The sequence below is a fragment of the Chiloscyllium plagiosum genome, chromosome 33 (genome assembly GCF_004010195.1).
Source record: "Chiloscyllium plagiosum isolate BGI_BamShark_2017 chromosome 33, ASM401019v2, whole genome shotgun sequence".
Taxonomy (NCBI): Eukaryota; Metazoa; Chordata; class Chondrichthyes; order Orectolobiformes; family Hemiscylliidae; genus Chiloscyllium; species Chiloscyllium plagiosum.
Window position 1 is genome coordinate 30,619,639 of NC_057742.1, and position 18,811 is coordinate 30,638,449.

The window sequence follows — 18,811 nt, forward strand, 5'->3', positions numbered from 1 at the left end:
ATTGAGTATAGAAGCGAAGAGGTTCTTCTGCAGCTGTACAGGGCCCTGGTGAGACTGCACCTGGAATAATTTGTGCAGTTCTGGTCTCCAAATTTGAGGAAAGACATTCTGGCTATTGATGGAGTGCAGCGTAGGTTCACGAGGTCAATTCCTGGAGTGGCGGGACTACCTTACGCTGAAAGACTGGAGCGACTGGGCTTGTATACCCTTGAGTTTAGAAGACTGAGAGGGGATCTGATTGAGACATATAAGATTATTAAAGGATTGGACACTCTGGAGGCAGGAAACATGTTTCCGCTGATGGGTGAGTGCCGAACCAGAGGACACAGCTTAAAAATACGGGGTAGACCATTTAGGACAGAGATGAGGAGAAACTTCTTGACCCAGAGAGTGGTGGCTGTGTGAAATGCTCTGCCCCAGAGGACAGTGGAGGCCCAGTCTCTGGATTCATTTAAGAGTTGGATAGAGCTCTCAAGGATTGTGGAATCAAGGGTTATGGAAATAAGACAGGAACAGAATACTGATTAAGGATGATCAGCCAAGATCATATTGAATAGTGGTGCAGGCTCGAAGGGCAGAATGGCCTACTCCTGCACCTATTGTCTATTGACCCTTTGCTGAGCCCTATGAAACAGTAATGAACACCACTTTCCATTCTCAAAAACAACCATGAATCAATATCCTTTGTTTTCTATTGCTGAACCAATTTTGTATCCAACTCACCACATTCCTTTGCGTACCATCAGCTTTTATTTTTCTGACTCGTATTCCAACGTGGGACCTTGTCAATTGCCTTATCTAAAATCTAGAGACAAAAAAAACTACAGATGGACGAATCCAAAGTAGACAGGCAGGAGGCTGGAAGAACATAGCAAGCCAGGTAGCATCAGGAGGTGGAGAAGTCGACGTTTCGGATGTAACCTTCTCCAGGGCCTAAAATCTATGTAGGTAACTTTCATTGTAGTACCCTCCTCAATCTTCCTTGTTACTTTCTGGAAAATATCATTTCAGTTAATAAGATGTCATCTTTCTTTAACAAAGCCGTGATGAATAACCCAGGTTAATTCTATCTCGCAATGTTAATTCTGGTTATTTGCCCACCACCGAGGCTAGACTGACAGGCATATAATTATTTAGCTTGTACCTTGCACTTTATTAAAAATTGTACAATGTTCATATACCTTTGGTTAGTCACCTGAATCAAATGAGAGTTGGAAAGTGATCCTGAGCCTCTGCTACTTCCTTCCTGGCTTCCTTTAAAACCTTAGAGTCTTCAATTCATCTGGTGCTGGCAATTTATCCACCTTCAAGGAAGTTAGTCGTTCCACTTGTCCCATCTCACAATTAGAGTCATAAAGTCATAGAGATGTACAGCATGGAAACAGACCATTCGGTCCAACCCATCCATGCCGACCAGATATCCCAACCCAATCTAGTCCCAGCTGCCAGCACCCGGCCCATATCCCTCCAAACCCTTCCTATTCATATACCCATCCAAATCCCTCTTAAATGTTGCAATTGTACCAGCCTCCACCACATCCTCTGGCAGCTCATTCCATACACGTACCACCTTTTGCGTGAAAACGTTGCCTTGTAGGTCTCTTTTCTATCTTTCCCCTCTCACCCTAAACCTATGCCCTCTAGTTCTGGACTCCCCGACCCCAGGGAAAAGACTTTGTTTATTTACCCTAATCATGCCTATCATAATTTTGTAAACCTCTATAATGTCACCCCTCAGTCTCCGACGCTCCAGGGAAAACAGCTCCAGCCTGTTCAGCTTCTCCCTGTAGCTCAGACCCTGGTAACATGCTTGTAAATCTTTTCTGAACCCTTTCAAGTTTCACAACATCTTTCCGATAGGAAGGAGACCAGAATTGCACGCAATATTCCAACAGTGGCCTAACCAATGTCCTGTACAGCTGCAACATGTCCTCCCAACTCCTGTACTCAATACTCTAACCAAAAAAAAAGCATATCAAATGCTTTCTTCATTATCCTATTTACTGTGACTCCACTTTCAAGGAGCTATGAACCTGCACTCCAAGGTCTCTTTGTTCAGCAACACTCCCGAGGACCTTACCATTAAGTGTATAAGTCCCGCTAAGATTTGCTTTCCCAAAAATGCAGCACCTCGCATTTATCTGAATTAAACTCCATCTGCCACTTCTCAGGCCTTTGGCCCATCTGGTCCAGATCCTGTTATGATCTGAGGTAACCTTCGCTGTCCACGACACCCCCAATTTTGGTGTCACCTGCAAACTTACTAACTGTACCACTTATGCTCGCATCCAAATTATTTATGTAAATGACAAAAAGTAGGGGGCCCAGCATTGATCCTTGTGGCACTCCACTGGTCACAGACCTCCAGTCTGAAAAACAACCCTCCACCACCACCCTCTGTCTTTTACCTTTGAGCTAGTTCTGTATCCAAATGGCTAGTATTCCATGAGATCTAACCTTGCTATTCAGTCTCTCATGGGGAACCTTGTCGAACGCCTTACTGAAGTAAATTGTTTTATCTAGGCTGAGTTTCCAATGAATGCCACCTCTAGGTGATGTATAAATTAAAAAGAAAGCTGGCGTCATTCTCAAGTTATGGAAGCAGTTACTTGTCTAAGGGTTGCGCTGACTAGGTGAAAAAAATTAGTAGCCTTTTTAGAGTGCTTGATAAGATTTGTAGCTCAGGTTGTGGATTCGTTTGCTGAACCAGCTTTTGGTGTAGGCCTCCCCTACCTTTCTCCTGATGCTAGCAGACTCTCATTCTCCCCACTCCTGATATAGGCACCTCAAGCTGTGCCCAGTGCCTCTGCTGATGAGTCACTGTATGGAATGCAGTGACAATCAGTGCTTGCACAGATGTTTTCTGCTATGTTATCATGCCCAAGTGACAACAATTGCCTTGCATGCACAGTGGCCATATTGCATTATGGAGAATCCCTCTGTTTTATCTCGTGTTTTACACTCCGACTGTTTCACCAGAATGTCTGCACCATCTCCCTCTTTTGTGAAGGAGAGAAAATACTACCATACATACCCATGTAAAGTTCGAATTTTTAAGACTTTTTAAAGCTGAAGTTAAGGGACCAACTTATACACAAGGTATTGTTTTCAATAGGATGAAATTCAGGCTTGGCATGAGTCAAATAATGGACAAACAAGAGCCAGATCTCTCTATAAGATAATAAACAACAAAAGGAAAAAGAATTATGGCCATTATTGAATATGTATCTACAAAATAACTGTCTCATTTTGCCTGCTAAGGTAGAATAGTAGTATTGTACCATATTCCAGTTACCAGTACTGTAAAGTGCATGTAGGTCTCTACATATGTACAAGAGTTGACAGGCATACCAGCAGGTGGTTAGGCCATCTACTGGGGGTATTTGTACAACACAATTCATGAAATAAAAAGAGCAGCAGTAAAAACAAAAGATTGATAGTATTTTATTGGAAAAAGACTGCATGAAATTGTTAATAATATATAATAAACACGTTACATCAGAAAACCGATATTCACAACAAACAAAACTCTTCTCACCATATATCACAAATATTATGGAAAAGCTGCTTAAAAATTAAGTTATGGTACATACAAAAGTCCATTAGAATCTTTCAAATTCACTGTCCTCATCAGTTGCACCATTCAATAATTCATTCCATTCGTCTGGGTCAAGCATATTATCATTGTATGGATCATCTTCATTTGCACACTCAAGGGGATCATCAATTGATTTGTCATCACTTCCATCTGACCATAAATAGTCATCCCCTGTACTATCTAAAGCATTAGAAATTCCACATTTTTTTTGAAGGCTTTCACAATAATTTCAGTTTTCATCTCCTTCCAGGACTCAACAATCTTCTCACATACAGTTGCGAGTGATGGAGCATGCATGTTGCAACCCATTGTGAAGCTTTTTTCCCCTTCTTACATCCAAGTGTCCCATTTCTTCCATGCTAAGTCCTTAAAGGTTTAGTGATGCTAACAGTGGCTACACCATGCTTGTAAGGTCTCCAGGAGTCATTGCAATGTCAGTGTCATTAGCTCAAAGTTGACTGATAATCCTTTTCACTCTGTGTGATCTGAACGTATCCCAAACCAGTAAGCTTTTCTCCTTTCTAAGTCCACCGGGTCGCATATTTCAGACCTCACTGATCCAAATCTTGCAGCCACCTTTATCCATCCACCCTTTCTTATGGACAAGGACAACAATGCCTTTTGGAAATTTCTGTTTGAGCAGAGTTTTCCGCTTGAAAATCAGCATAGACTTTAACTTTGTTCCATCTGCCATACAACTAAGTACCACAATGAATCGATTTCTTTCACGGCCAGTCGTCTTAAGTTTGCTCCAATCTTGTCCACAGTTCTGTTCTCTGGCATATCAATGTTCATTGGGGTTTAATCCATATTGCTGATGCATGAGACCCTGTACCCATTTTTCTTTTGATTTCTGATTATAAAGCAATGGAACCCAAATAACTTGTCATTAAGTTCTGGTGGTAGACATCGGACAATCTTGGTTTTCTGTGTAAGCGCTAAATCATACCTTTTCATAAACTTACTGCCCCATCCAGCACTGGTTTTGAGATCACTGAATCCACCTTTTCTCAATTTGTTTTTAGCACGTATTCTTCTACATCTTCAAGTCACATTGCTTCCGTTCTGACGACACTGAATTACCTAGTCAGCAATCTTTTCGTCTCGTTGTGGCCACTTGTTCAGCTTTCCTCGGTTGGCGTACTTCTGTTTTTGCAAAACCTTTAAATGTGTGGCTTTTTTCCTCCAATCTCAAGCAAGTTTTTCAGAAACACAGAACTCCCTTGCAGCTTTGCTATTGTTGTTCTTCTCTGCAACTTCAATAACTTTTTAGTTTCAACTGTGTTGTATATTTGTTTCTTCATGATGCTATTTTGTCAGAAAAATTTGGGGAGTTTTACAATAAGTTTAGAGCACAACTGTACGTGACACCTATTTGTAAGAAACTGAGGCATCAGCGGGAAGACAAGTTTGAGGGCTGCCATAAAGTATCATAGATATTTGCGTGCACAAGTCGAATATATGTATGTAAATATTACACTGGCACGAACACATTTATGAAATCAACATTCAATTTAACGATTTGAAAATCGCATTGCACAAATATATGCTGGTGCGCGTAACATATGGTGACGCGCAAATCATGCTCTTTAAGGCTGCGTACATGGTCAGGAAGAGACCACTGAAAAACTAGGATTGACTTATACATGAGGTATATGAAAAATAGCAGATTTTTGGCTTAAGATAAGGGGTCAACTTGTACATCAACCTATACATGAGCATATATGGTAATTAAGAATCCTGGCTGCATCTTCAGCATTCATGCACAATTTGCAATATACTTTGATAGGCACAACCCCTTCCTTAGTTATCCTCTTGCTCTTAAATAACTAATAAAAAAATAAGCATTTTCCTTACCAAGGACTTTTATATCCTCTTCTTACTTTTCTACTTTTCCTTTTCACTTCACCCTTGTACTCCTCTCAGCTGCCTGGCGCATTACTATCTTTAAAGATTGTCATTAACTCTATTTTCTGCTTTATTTTGCCTTGTATGCTGTTGGTTAACCAAAGGACTCTAGGTTTGACAGTACCACCCCTTTTCTTTTTAGGGACATGTCTGCACTTTACCCATATAATCTCACTTTTGACTGCTTCTCACTGATTAGCTACTGACGTTCAATTATCTGTAGCCAGTCCGCTTCTGCCAGATCATCTGTCTGCCTTTCCTGTTTTAGAACGTTCGCTCCTGTTCTATCTTTGTCCACTTCCATAATGATGCTAAATCTAACTGCATTATGATCTCTATGTCTGAAATGATCAACCACTGCTCTTTGGTCCACTTGCTCAGCTTCATTTCTGAAAGCTAAATCTGACATTCCACTCTTTCATTAGGCTTGTTACCTACTGGATAAACACATTCCCTTGAACACAATTCAAGAATTTTGTGCCCTCTGCCTTTCACACTGTTTGTAATGCAGTTGATAACTGAGTAGTTGAAGCCCCTAATTATTATTTCCCTTTTGCAATTGCACTGTGAAGTTTGCTTGCATACATACTTGTCTAACTGTGTCCTTCGGGATTTATTGCACATATCTACTACTGAGATTGGTTTAGTTCAGAAACAAGGTCCAGTGTGGCCTCATTTGATGCTTCATCTAGTATGTCATATCTCCTTACAGCTGCAATTTATTCTTAACCAATAATTCTGTGCCCCCACCTTTTTTTTCCCTGTCTAGTTCAGTATCCTGTATGAACTGTAGTAAATATCCCAAGGTCTTTCATGTGTATGATATTAAAACTGAAAGCTTGTTCAAAGGATTGAATATCAATGAGCATTGTATAGAATAAGAGGTTTAAGGAGGGAATGCAAATGTTTCGAGCTCAGTTAGCTGAAAGCTTGACCCACCAGTGAAAATACAAATAATGTCAGGGATATGAAAAGTTTCAGAATTGATTGAGGTCTGATAACTCGGGGTTGAGGAGCTCATAGAAATAGGGACGTGTCCAGGGATTTGTAAACAATACTGAGAATTTTAAACCAAAATCTGAATCGGTCTCTGGGATGAGTGGTTATCCTGTGAAATTGAATAAATTGGACCAATTCTCATTGGAGTTTTGGAGGCTTATAGATGTGTTTGAGACATGCAAGATTCTGAAGGACTTAATTGCGTAAATACAGAGATTGTTTGTGCAATGAAATGTCGGGGCACAGCCCAAGGCTGGATTCATTTAGAGCAGAGATGACAGAGTTACTTCACCAAGGCAGTTGTGAAGCTCAGAAGTTTTTTTCATTTGAGAGATTTGGATGCTTCATTTTTGAATGCATTTAAGAATGAGAGAAACAGATTTTTGATTCCTGAAGGAATCTAAGAATGTGATAAGTGAGAATTGAAGCCAAAGATCAACAATGATTGCACGAAGAATAGGCGTGATGAGCCTTATGGCCTGCTTCAGCTCTTATTATATGCATTCTTTTGAAGCTGTGCTGATCTGGGAGCTAACAAAGGTCAGCATGTGCAGGGCATCCTTTGTGTCATTAACCTGTGGTTGCCTGGATGAATGCATCACCAACAACATTTGATGGTCAGCACCATCCAGGACAAAGCATCTCATCTAATACCTTCAACATTTACTTTTTCTACCACTGGTGCACAGTGGCAGTGAAGTGTACCATCTATAAAATGCACTGCAACAATTCACCAAGTTGTCTTATACAGCACCTTCTATAACCAGAAGGACACGATCAGTTAGATGCCTGGGAACAGCACCATCTGAAACCTCCTTCCAAATCTCATATCATCCTGACTTTGAACTATATTGCCATTCCTTCATTGCAGTGGTTCATAAAGGAAGCTGAACACCACCCTGTTCAGGACAGTTGGTGTAAATTCTGGAAGAACCAGTGACACTCGCATTCTGTAAATGAATTAAAGTACAATTGTTATAAAAAATATATTGCTCCAATCAGAGTTTGCCCAGGCTTTTGGGGGCATTGATGAGCGGTAATAAATGATAGAGTATTCTTAGTACTGAAAACTATTGCATGAATCAAATGTGTACCTACATCCCAAAATAATCATAACTCGCTATTTCAGTAGGAAGCAAAATGTAACTGTTGAAACTTGTCACATATTTTATTAAGTTTCGACAACACAATCAAACACTGAATTTGATATTGTTATTCAAGAACTCCAAGGTTGGCATTTTTTATAAATCTGTATTGATTTCACTTTTTTAACCTTTTGTAGTGATGTGTTTCACCTCATTTTTTTTACAATGAGCCAAATAGTTTTGTTGTTTAGAGTACATTTTTATTGTTTTCCATTGACTTTTTAGGGAAATCACTTTGATCAGTATGAAGAAGGACATCTGGAAATTGAACAGGCATCCTTGGACAAGCCCATAGAATCGGTAAGAATTTGAATTTCAATTGAGACCTGATATGTGTAAAGCTGAATGATTAGGTGCCACTAACCAGCAAAAAAAATGTTAGTGCAGTTTTGAATAACTAGTCCAGAAATTTTTGAGCAGTGAAAATGACATAGTTGGTCCAAACTACTATCTAGAGCTTAGTGTACACCATTATTTTAATTTTAAGTTTTTCAGGTTTTTGTAATATAACGTTTATTAATGCTGTGCTGCTACTATATATACAGGACATGAAAAATGCATCTTAAGGTAAATCAACATTTTGTTTGTACTTCATGGATAAGTAGTACACGTGCTGCTTCATTGCTGCTTTCAGTAAAATGCTTCATAAATAATCCCACCTTTATAGTTGTCTCCTTTGTAATCTGTTAAATTTTTAATTAGTTCTAATTCAGTTAGGCTTCACATTATTTGAGTTAATCCAATGCTTTAGTTTCTTGGCATTTGTTTTTGTGTGTTGTAATTGTCATTGCACTCACCAAGTAAAAAATGGAACTTTGTGTGCAATGTAGGATGAGTGGACTGAATGGATGTGTTAAAGGACTGGAAATATGTGCTGATCCCCTTCGCCTATTGGATATTTTGCGCACGTTTTACTGATACTAAAGATCTATTTGTGGTGCACAGAAGTAATGTAGAATTTGACAAACTAATACCTAATCTTCGCACTGCTTAAAATAGAACTTTCTCCAAAGGAGGAAGTTAAGAATTGAGGGAGCCATCCTTTTCCCCAGTTGAGGCAAATGATTGATTTGAGCATAAAATCAACTGACCTTTAGAAGTGCTTGCTGTCTTGAACCACCATCTTGCTACATTTCTTTTAATTGATTATGAAAGCTTTTTTTTAATGGGCGTAAGATCAATTTAAAAGAAAAATGGCAGCTGATTAGTTGCACTGCTCAATTTAAAATGACTAATTTTACATAACTTTCCAATAATAACCTGCAATCATTGATCATTTTGTGTCACTATCACACAGTTAATTACAAGTAAATAGAGCTACCATACCAAAATATTTACTAGAAATTAGTCAACAAGTTTTTGTTCTGCTAATATTTTGTAAACACAGCTATTCATTATTACATACCATTTTGAAAAGCAACCCTTGAGCAGTTTATATGCTTAGTTGGTTTTGACAGTGTACAAAAAAGCCTTCCAATTCAAAACAAAAATTTGTGACAGAGAAGAAACAATCCTATTGTTTTGTTGCCAATGACTGCCCAAATTAAAAACCACAACAGTTTGCTATATAGATGAGGTACAAAGACAGTGATTTGAAAGTTGCATGAATTTAATTGAGTAATGATTACTTATGATTTTTCATGATTTGAGGTTTTTTTTTGGGCTGACAAGTGGCAAGCAACATTCATACCACACAATTGCCAGGCTATGACCATCACCAATAAGCGACAATCCAAACACAACCGTTTGACATTCATTGGCATTACCAACACTGAATGCCCCACTATCAACATCTTTGGGGTTACCATTGACTAAAAACTCAACTGAACTTGCTACGTAATGGCTAATAGAGCTGGTCAGAGGCTAGGAATACTGCAGCGAGTAACTCACTTCCTGACTTCTAAAGCCTGCTCTTCATCTACGAGGTGCTTGCCTGGATGGGTGCAGCTCTAACAATACTGAAGAAGGTTGTCACCATCCAGGACAAAACAGCCCAGTTGATGAGCATCATATCCACAAATGTTCACTCCCTCCAACACAGACACTCATAGCAGCAGTGTGTATTATCGACAAGATGCACTGCAAACATTCTCAGACACCACCTTCCAAACCCACAACCACTTCCAACTAGAAGCACAAGAGCAACAGATACATGGGAACACAGCACCTCCAAGCCACTCACCATCCTGACTTGGAAATATATCATTGTTCCTCCACTGTCCCTGGAATTGCCTCTCTAATAGCATTGTGGGTCAACCCACTGGTCTGCAGTGGTTCAAGAGGGCAGCTCACTATCATCCTTAAGGGCAATCAGGGATGGGCAATAAATGCCCAAAAACAATGCCAACATCCCATGAATGAATTTCTGTTGTGCAGAACAGTTATGGTGCTGAACCACATTAATTAGTGTGAAGGTGTTGCGGGATGTCGGTGATGTATATTATGGATAGAATAGTTAGTCCTAGCATGCTATGTTTAAATGTGTGTAAAAAACCCACAAAGTATGTCTAATTGGAAATCAAAGGGATCAGTAGATATTTCGGTACTCATGGAAGATATGCTTGTGTTTCCATGTAACAAATAATGCACACTACTTGGGGTGTCCACCATTTCTCTTCTGCAGCAGTTGGGCCATAATTGCTAAGCAGCCATGAACTGGTTTGTATTGCACGCTCTGCTATTTTTTTTAGGGTTTCCTGGTTCCTTATCCTGTCCTTCCAGCGAAAAATCTACTGTGAGACTTTGCTGGCATGATGCTTGTCTATGGAATGGCAGTAGCTGATGATGCATGTTGATAATACTGCAGGATAAGTTTTCAATTGAGTTACCTATTAATATCAATACCTAACTGGTTTTGAGTTCTTTTTTACCATTTAACAGTGAGATACCCAAAATATACCACCCACTTGTTTGTTTGCTTCCTTTAGATTCACTTGCGCATGCAGTAATTTTTTATGGCACTTTTAAGTCATTCATTTTTAGTTCACCAAAGCATTAACTGGCCAAAATGTTTTTTTCTAATTAGTCAGTAAAACGCCAAAACCAGACAGTCTTCATTAACAACATTTATAGTTCAAAAAATTAGTTGACATATTTCAGCATTTATTACAGCAAATCATTAGATAGCCAGAAAAAAGGGGTATAAAATATATTTCCCATCATCTGTTACTTATGTAAATTACAATTCCTGTTACATTTTTATACATTCTTATCAATTTTCTTTTTTCCCCAAAAAGCTTGGAAGAATGTTTACCCGTTTTTTTTCCGCTCATTTGATTGACTTCTGTTATATTCCAGAGGTTAAACTTTAGAAGATGGGAATTCCGTGAAGATGGATGGCTATGAAATTTAGCAGCTAATTATTTGAGATTTTACTAAAATCCTACTAAATATCAAGATGTTTTAAATTTAGCTACCACCAAAACATATTCAACAACTAGTTTTACATTTAATTATTTATTATGATTTAATTATAACTTCTTCCCCTTCCCCCACCCCTGCAGAAAAAAACGTACTTGATAAAAAAAGAGTTCCATCACTTATTATTTCTTAGATGAAATAATGAGCATAAAATCACTCCCAAAAACCGCTAACACTTCTGGTGGTATTTAAGACCATATAGAAGTGACCTAGGATAACTTGATCACATTTTATTCCATTTTCTGAAGTGGCATTGTCCATTGCAAATTACAAAGTCTGTTCTAACACTTGCCATACCATTAAGAATGCGATCCAACATTATTTTGTAGTGAGGTTTGTTAGCATTAACAATAAGCTAATACCATACCAGTTAAATAACTAATTAATGGCTCTAACATTTTTACAATATTCTTGTAAACTAAGGTCCATCATTTTCAGTTGGATATTTTTGCTGCATTGCAACAAAACACTAGGCTTTTACAGCTATAAAATTATTATTTTTAAAAGCAGTATAATGAAGTTTCATTTTGTGGTGGTAGAGAACAAATTGGTATTTGTGTGAAGGTAGAAAGCCATGCCATCAAAAACAAAGTTCTTTTTAAACAGTTAGCTTTAATGCATTCTAAATGCACACATGTCCTGCAGCATTGTCTCTTGAGATGTGCTAAATGCTATGCTACAGTGTTCAGTCAGTTGGCTGCCTTGGAGAGTCCACAGATTTTGAGGAAATTCAGTATGAAGATTATTTTAATTGGAATTACTCAACAATTGATGTACATAAAGGATAACTATTATGTAAAATAAGATTAGTGCAGCTTCTTTCTAATGCATGTGATTAGGCTCCCCTTTTTCTATATTGATATTTATCTGTAGCTGTCAACAGAAAAATAATTAAAGGTTGATGTGAGAAGGTCAGGTTTTAATGCTCTTTCCCAAAGTCAGCCGTTAAATTTGCATATTCTAAGCAACCTTTTCAGAATGATTCCTTTCTTACTAACTTTCATAAGCACTAATTGAATTATTACAAAAGATGGAGAAATCTATTTTAGAAAATTCCTTGTAGGATATTATAAACAGCATTTTAAAATCTGTAAAAATATTTCATGTGGATTCTAATAACTGATTTTATGTGTAGCAAACGTAGATTTTTATTTCCACTTTAACCATAATTAACATTTAACATCTATTCAATTTAGCTTGAATGTATTAGGTCACTTTCTATTTACTGGTTTAGTTTAGTACAGCAGTAGCATATTTTTTACGGTAGTTAGATTATGCTTTTTCATTTTATACAAGATCTGTGGACTCCTAAACAGACAAAGGTCATGTCAATATGGCTGCTGATTTAATATTTAACAGTAGCCGCATGTTCCTTGCACTATAAATATTTCATGTCTTGTAGCTGTATGGTGTAGCATTACCATTTGGCCCTCCTAGCCATCATCGTGTGTCATCTGTAGTTAAATATAAAGTTTGTTTTGGGAACTGTTCTAAAGTGCTCTTGCATGTAATGGCAAAGTAGTGCTCACCTTTCTGTCACACTTTCTTATATATTTCCTCACACATCTATATATTTTTTTATATACATATAAAAAATATATATTTTGTTTTAGCTTTTTTCTCCATTGTGTCATCATGGCACACTGCACTGACTTACAGCTAGCTGGTCTTGAATCGTGGATTTACATTGTGCTTTCACTATTACCTAATGTCGACATTACTTGCGAGCAGTGAATTGAACAGAAGCAGACCATTAGTGTTTGGACAGTTTCTTACTTTGTGTTACATTTAACTGTTCTTTTGACAGCCCAGTTTTTAAAGCCAGGTTCGTATGGAAATGCTTTCACTCCACTTGCACTGCTTTGAAATAGCCTATTGCTTCATCTGTCTGTTTGTTTTTTATTGCATTTATTAATATTGCAGTCAGGGTAATGTCTCACTTCCTTCTTCCCTGAAAGCTTTATAATGTGCTTTTAATATTTAATTAGGTCAGAGTTGAGTGTTTTCATTTGTTGCAAGGCAAGCAAACATTCCCCACCAAAAAGGTGAGGATGAGGGAGAATAGATCCTCTTATTTGATTCACGTAAAGTTAAAGGTTACAAATACAGAGGAGATTTATGGCTTATACTTATCTTCAAATTAGCTAATTAACCGGATTTCATTTTTTCCTCTATGATTTAAATAGCTTTTGACAAACCTCTGAGTTATTAAGAAGTCAAATTTTTATTATAATGACAGTGGCAGGAATAAATAGCTTTTAGGAGCATTCAAATTTTGTTTTTCAGATTAATCGCTGTAGCACTAGGTTTGGATTTTAAATTTGCTTCATTGTTTTAAACACAAAATCTGTACATCCTTCAAAATTGAAACTTGAATTATAACATGCATATAGAATAAAGAGTGAAAATAAGGATTTGAACTTCTGTTAAAGTTTGGAATTATGTAAGTTACTGATGTTTAGAAGCTTGAGAAAATCGAACTTATGTATCTTAACTTCTAGATATTATTTGTCCTTCTATTCAAATACAGCAAAATTGGCTATCAAAAGTCAAGTAATTAGGATGTAGAGTTAGTTATACAGCACGAAAACAGATCTTTTGGTCCAACTCATCCATGCTCACAAAGTTTCCCACACAAAACTAGTCCCACTTGCCTGCGTTTGGCCCATATCCCTCTACACCTTTCTTATTCATGTTTTATCCAAATGTTTTCAAAATGTTGTAACTGTACCTGCATCTACCACTTCCTCTGGCAGTTCATTCCACACATGAATCACACTGTGTGGAAACATTTGCTTCTCAGATCCATTTTGAATCTTTTTCTCCTCACCTTAAAAATATGCCCCCTAGTTTTAAACTCACCCGCCCTATCCACCTTATGCCCCTCATGATTTTATAAACCTCCCTAAGGTCACCTATAAATCACCTTTTTTCCAGTAGAAAATATCCCAGCCTCTCCTTATAACTCGAGCCTTCCAGCCCTGGCAGCTTTCTGATTAATCTTTTTTGAACTCTCTTCAATTTAAGCATTTCTTTCCTCTAGCCGCGCAACTAGAACAGTACACAGTACTCCAAATGTGACCTCATCAACATCCTATGCAACTTCAACATGACATCCCAACTGCTATCCTCAGTGGTCTGAGTAATGAAAGCAAGCGTGCTAAGAAATCGGCAGACTGTGTTCATTAGTTACCATTTCTTTTTGAATACACTGTATAGGTGAATTTCTGAGCGACAAATCCAAACAAGCAGGCAAAACACGTCCAGAAACCCTAGCCACTCTCCCCTGTATCAAAGTAATCTCGGAAATGACCGCCAGACTACTCAGACCTCTTGACATTGTGGTAGCCCACAAACCCACCAACACGCTAAAACAGCAGCTAATGAACTTGAAAGACCCTATACAGACAACAAGCAAAACTATTGTCATTTACAAAACACCCTTATCAAACACTACATTGGACAAACAGGCAGAAAACTAGCCACCAGGAGTCATGAACATCAACTAGCTACAAAACGATATGACCCACTCTCTCACCAGTATCTTTACATACAGATGGGGATGGACACCACTTCGACTGGTACAACACATTCCTCCTAGGACAAGCCAAACAGAGGCACGCATGAGAATTCCTAAAAACATGGCATTCCAACTGGAACTCTATCAACAAACGCATTGACTTGGATCCCATTTACCACCCCGTGAGAGAAAAAAAACAGGAAATGACATCACCATAGGAAATGACATCACCAACCCAAGGAAACGCAAACATATAAATAGAAAGTGGGCTACACCACCAGTGTTTCATTTGGAGGCTCACTGAAGATGTTACCTAATATGGTGACAAAATGCACCTTCCAGCTCAGGGAACAAACCTAAATCCTGAACCTCAACCTGAGCTACAGATTCTCTCAAAACTCGCTAATCTTCCCTGCCTCTCCAAATACAGACAAAACCCTATCTTTCAAAATCACCTCCAACGACTTACCCACCACTAATATCAAACTCACGCACTACTTCCCTATCCAGTATATAATTGTCTGATTTAATAAAGTTATAATTTTCCAATAGAATTTTTCAAGTTAAAGCAGAGTGTTAAATTTTTCAAATTGGTGTAGATTACTTTATTGGGTATAAACTTAGTCAGGGCAGATATTTTACCAAAATTACATCCTCCCTTTGGAGAAGGCAGTAGGTTTTATTGCCTCTCATTCATTGATCTCCTATTTGGAGTAAGTATTATCTCTTTTAAAGTTGGTTTTATTGTAGCATTATTACTATCACAGTACAAGTAATTGAATATTAAAAGATCTGATTAAATAAAATATTACTGGTTTGCTATAGCAACCACTGAAGAGGTTACTGCTGCAGCTGGGCTCCTTTAAGATTGTATGGGTTAGTGAGAGATGTAGTAAACACATGAGTATGTTTCTTACTCCAGGAATGTTATGAGAAAATTGTGGAGCCTGGTGTAATTCCATAACTGAAATGATTGCCAGAAAAAAGATTTTTTTAAAAAATCACCTTCGGTGAATAGAAATTTGAAAGCAATAGGGTTTTTTGATCAGGCAATATCTGATCATTTGAGACTCTGATTTTTAACAAGGTTGGTTTATTTATTGACCTTTGTACTTAATATTGTGGCCAAACATAGTATGTGTCAAAAATAAACCTTTGTAGCAAATGTTCCACATCTTCAAGATAATTTCAAAATAAAGATATTTTACTTGGTCTGTATCTGCCAATTAAATAACTTGTGAACTGTATTTTTCTCCTTTACTAATTTTGTTTGAAAGAGGATTTGTAATTTGGTATTACAGCAATATTTATGAAGTTCTTTGATGTGCTGATGCTAGGTTCTTACGACCTTTCAGAGATATTTTAATCAGCATTAGTTGTTTAACGTTCAGCAGGTACCTGTATCTGTTGAACTGCAGCGTATTTACAGCCTGTGTCCTTGACCTTGCAGTCTTGAGAAAGGTGAAAAAATATTACATTATAAATATAAAAATAAAATGGCCTCTTTAAGATATGTTGCTACTTCATCCAGTTATTTTAAATGGAATTTGCCTGAAATTGCAGCCGATACCAGAAAAATCTCTCTTCGTGAGCTGGGCATTTTAAAAGAAATTTCCAACTTTCACATTGGCATTAAATCATGCATTATGATGGTGGAATTACTTAATATTGGCAGTAACCATTAGAAATATTGAATGGGGGCTATAAAACCAATTTTAATAGGTTACAAACTTTCATCATGCTCAATCTGTCATTCTTCTGTTCTCCCCCATTGTTTCTTTTGATTCAGCTCTTTTTCGGAATTTTACTTGCTCCATCTTTATTACACTTCATAACCTTTGTTAAAAGAAATAAAGCTAACTTTAAAACATTTCATTTATCATGGTTATCCTCATTGAAGTTTAATTATGCCTTCACCTGATATTCCCATTCTTTTCCAACTGGGAATCACTGATGTGTATTCATGCTTGGGACCAACAAATTTCTCTCTTTTTCACATCCTGTCCCTTAACATAAGGAACACTTAATTTAGTTATAGAACTGCTCCACACTCCCACCTGAAATTGTCTAAAATGGCACATACTTGCTATTGTGTAAACATATGGTTTAGTACCGCAGATTGTGGGTAATTTATTTGTTGATATGTGCAGAAGCTCAGTTCCAATATAGAATATCATGATATTAACCTGTACCCTCAGTTTATCACAAAAGATATAAGACCATAAGATACAGGAACAGAATTAGGCCATTTGGCCCATTGTGTCTGCTCCACCATTGATCATGGCTATTAAGTTTCTCAAATCTATTCTCCTGCCTTTTCCCTATAACCCTTGATTCCATACCAATTAAGTGTTTGCTACATTATAGCAACTCTGAGGATTTCATGTATTGTTAACTCAGTAAGGGATTTTTCACATTGAAGAATGACCCCCTCCCACTATGGATATTGGACAGCATATAGTGAGTAATTAGAATTAGGACAAATAGTCACTGCATTTTGAGCCAGATAAGGTCTTTGAAGAGTGTACATTTTTGAACTCTTGAATGGTTACTATGCAAAGATTGTTTCAGAAGCATCTTTTCTGTTTCAGCCAAGGTTCATGATGAGAATGGATGTTGATTCGTAATATATTGAAAAGCTCTCTCCAGGAAGATCATTTGAATTAGCAAAGCAATATATTTCATTTCTAAAGTCAAAAATTGATTTTGATTGCCACATAGTTTAAGATTTGCTTCAAACCCAGTGGTACTGTTAGAAAATTGGAACACAGTCCTTGAAATTGAACACCATACGCCTGTAGCTAGTTAACCACTCTCTGTTCTAAGGAAGATGAGACATTACGCTTGCTGCTTTTTCCCCTTCCCCTACATGCACTAATGGTTCTTGCTATTAAACCTGTTGCTAGGCCTGTTCCATTCTAATTTTCAGTATTTTTGTTATCTTACACATGAAGTGCATCACAATCTGTGCTTGTGCTCATTTTGTAAATTTACTAACGTCACTGTTTCATTTTTAGTTAATAATGGCTGCATGCTGGTTATAAACCCAATCAAGTCTAGCCTGGATTTTGCTATGATCGTGTTTGGTTTCTAGTGGTGGGGCAGATTTTGCACTTACAATAATCTGTAGACAAAAAGCCTGACACGCAACATAACCAAATTAAAAGAAGAAGTTTAGTTGTCGCAAATTGGTGCTGTCAAGGTGACGGATATGGTTTTAAAAAGAGCTTGGTTTTATCAGTTATACTGATTTCAGTTCTTTGTTTCTTTTTTTTTACCTTGCTTTCATTATTTAAGTGTTATGCACTGAAGATGCACAGCACACCATCAGAAAATAATCCCAAATTGTGTGAGCAATTTATGACATTGTGTTTCCTTAGGATGTCCATCTACCCCATTCCCATTAGCAACTTCTTGCATGTTTATCCATTGTACACAAAATATAGAAATATTGACTCAAAGGAAGTATGTATTATTGGAGTATTTTTGGTCTATTCTCTGTTCTGTCTATCAGGACAACATTGGACACCGTTTACTTCAGAAGCATGGATGGAAGCTTGGCCAAGGACTGGGGAAGTCTCTCCAGGGTAAGTTCAGAAAAATTGTCTAATGTCACATTTTTTAAGAAAATGTTTTTGTGAACATGCTTAAATACAATAAAAGCATGCATTTTTTTAGAATTTATTTCCCTCTACAGTATAATTAGGAAATTGTGAATATCTATGTTATATTGTCTGGAAGCAGAAACCTGCTTTTAATTTTAATACTTGATTCTATTTTTCTTCTCTTCTGTTCTCTCTGGTAATGTGATGGATTTGGCCAAAAGGTTACATTTGGGAAAATCTGAAACCCTAGCAGTTTCTTCAGGGTTAGATTAAACAATCATTTTCTCTGACATGCAGTAGTTACATATTCGAATATTGTGTAATGAATGATGGTTCAAAAAACCTGACATTTGTTAAAAGAAAGGACTTAAACCTACGGCCTCTTTTCCAAACTATCAAATGCATGTTGCGAACTGATATGATCAATTTGAATGATAGTTCCAATCATTTAAACAAAACTCCCAACTGCACATGATATTATGTTGATACACTTGTAAAGGCAATTAATATATTGTGGCTATATTTTCCTATTTAATTTGGTCTAATCATTAGTTTGTGCTGTTCAATTTCTCAGAGAAATTCCTGGAGTTGGTGTACGTGGGTTTAGTAAATCTAA

At 37.3% G+C, this 18,811-nt stretch overlaps 1 protein-coding gene across 5 annotated transcripts in view; it reads left to right on the plus strand.

Moving 5' to 3' along the window:
* Window positions 1–18,811, plus strand: part of gpatch8 (G patch domain containing 8) — a 204,435-nt gene that overhangs the window by 40,479 nt on the left and 145,145 nt on the right. For 2 of the 5 annotated variants that reach the window (XM_043675226.1, XM_043675229.1), the window contains exons 2-3: window positions 7,876–7,950; window positions 18,105–18,177. In XM_043675226.1, coding sequence (XP_043531161.1) covers window positions 7,876–7,950; window positions 18,105–18,177 — 148 coding nt within the window. Of the gene's footprint in view, window positions 1–7,875; window positions 7,951–8,195; window positions 8,218–12,877; window positions 12,896–18,104; window positions 18,178–18,811 lie in introns of those variants that run through there. The other 3 variants (XM_043675230.1, XM_043675227.1, XM_043675231.1) reach the window with 3 other exon arrangements.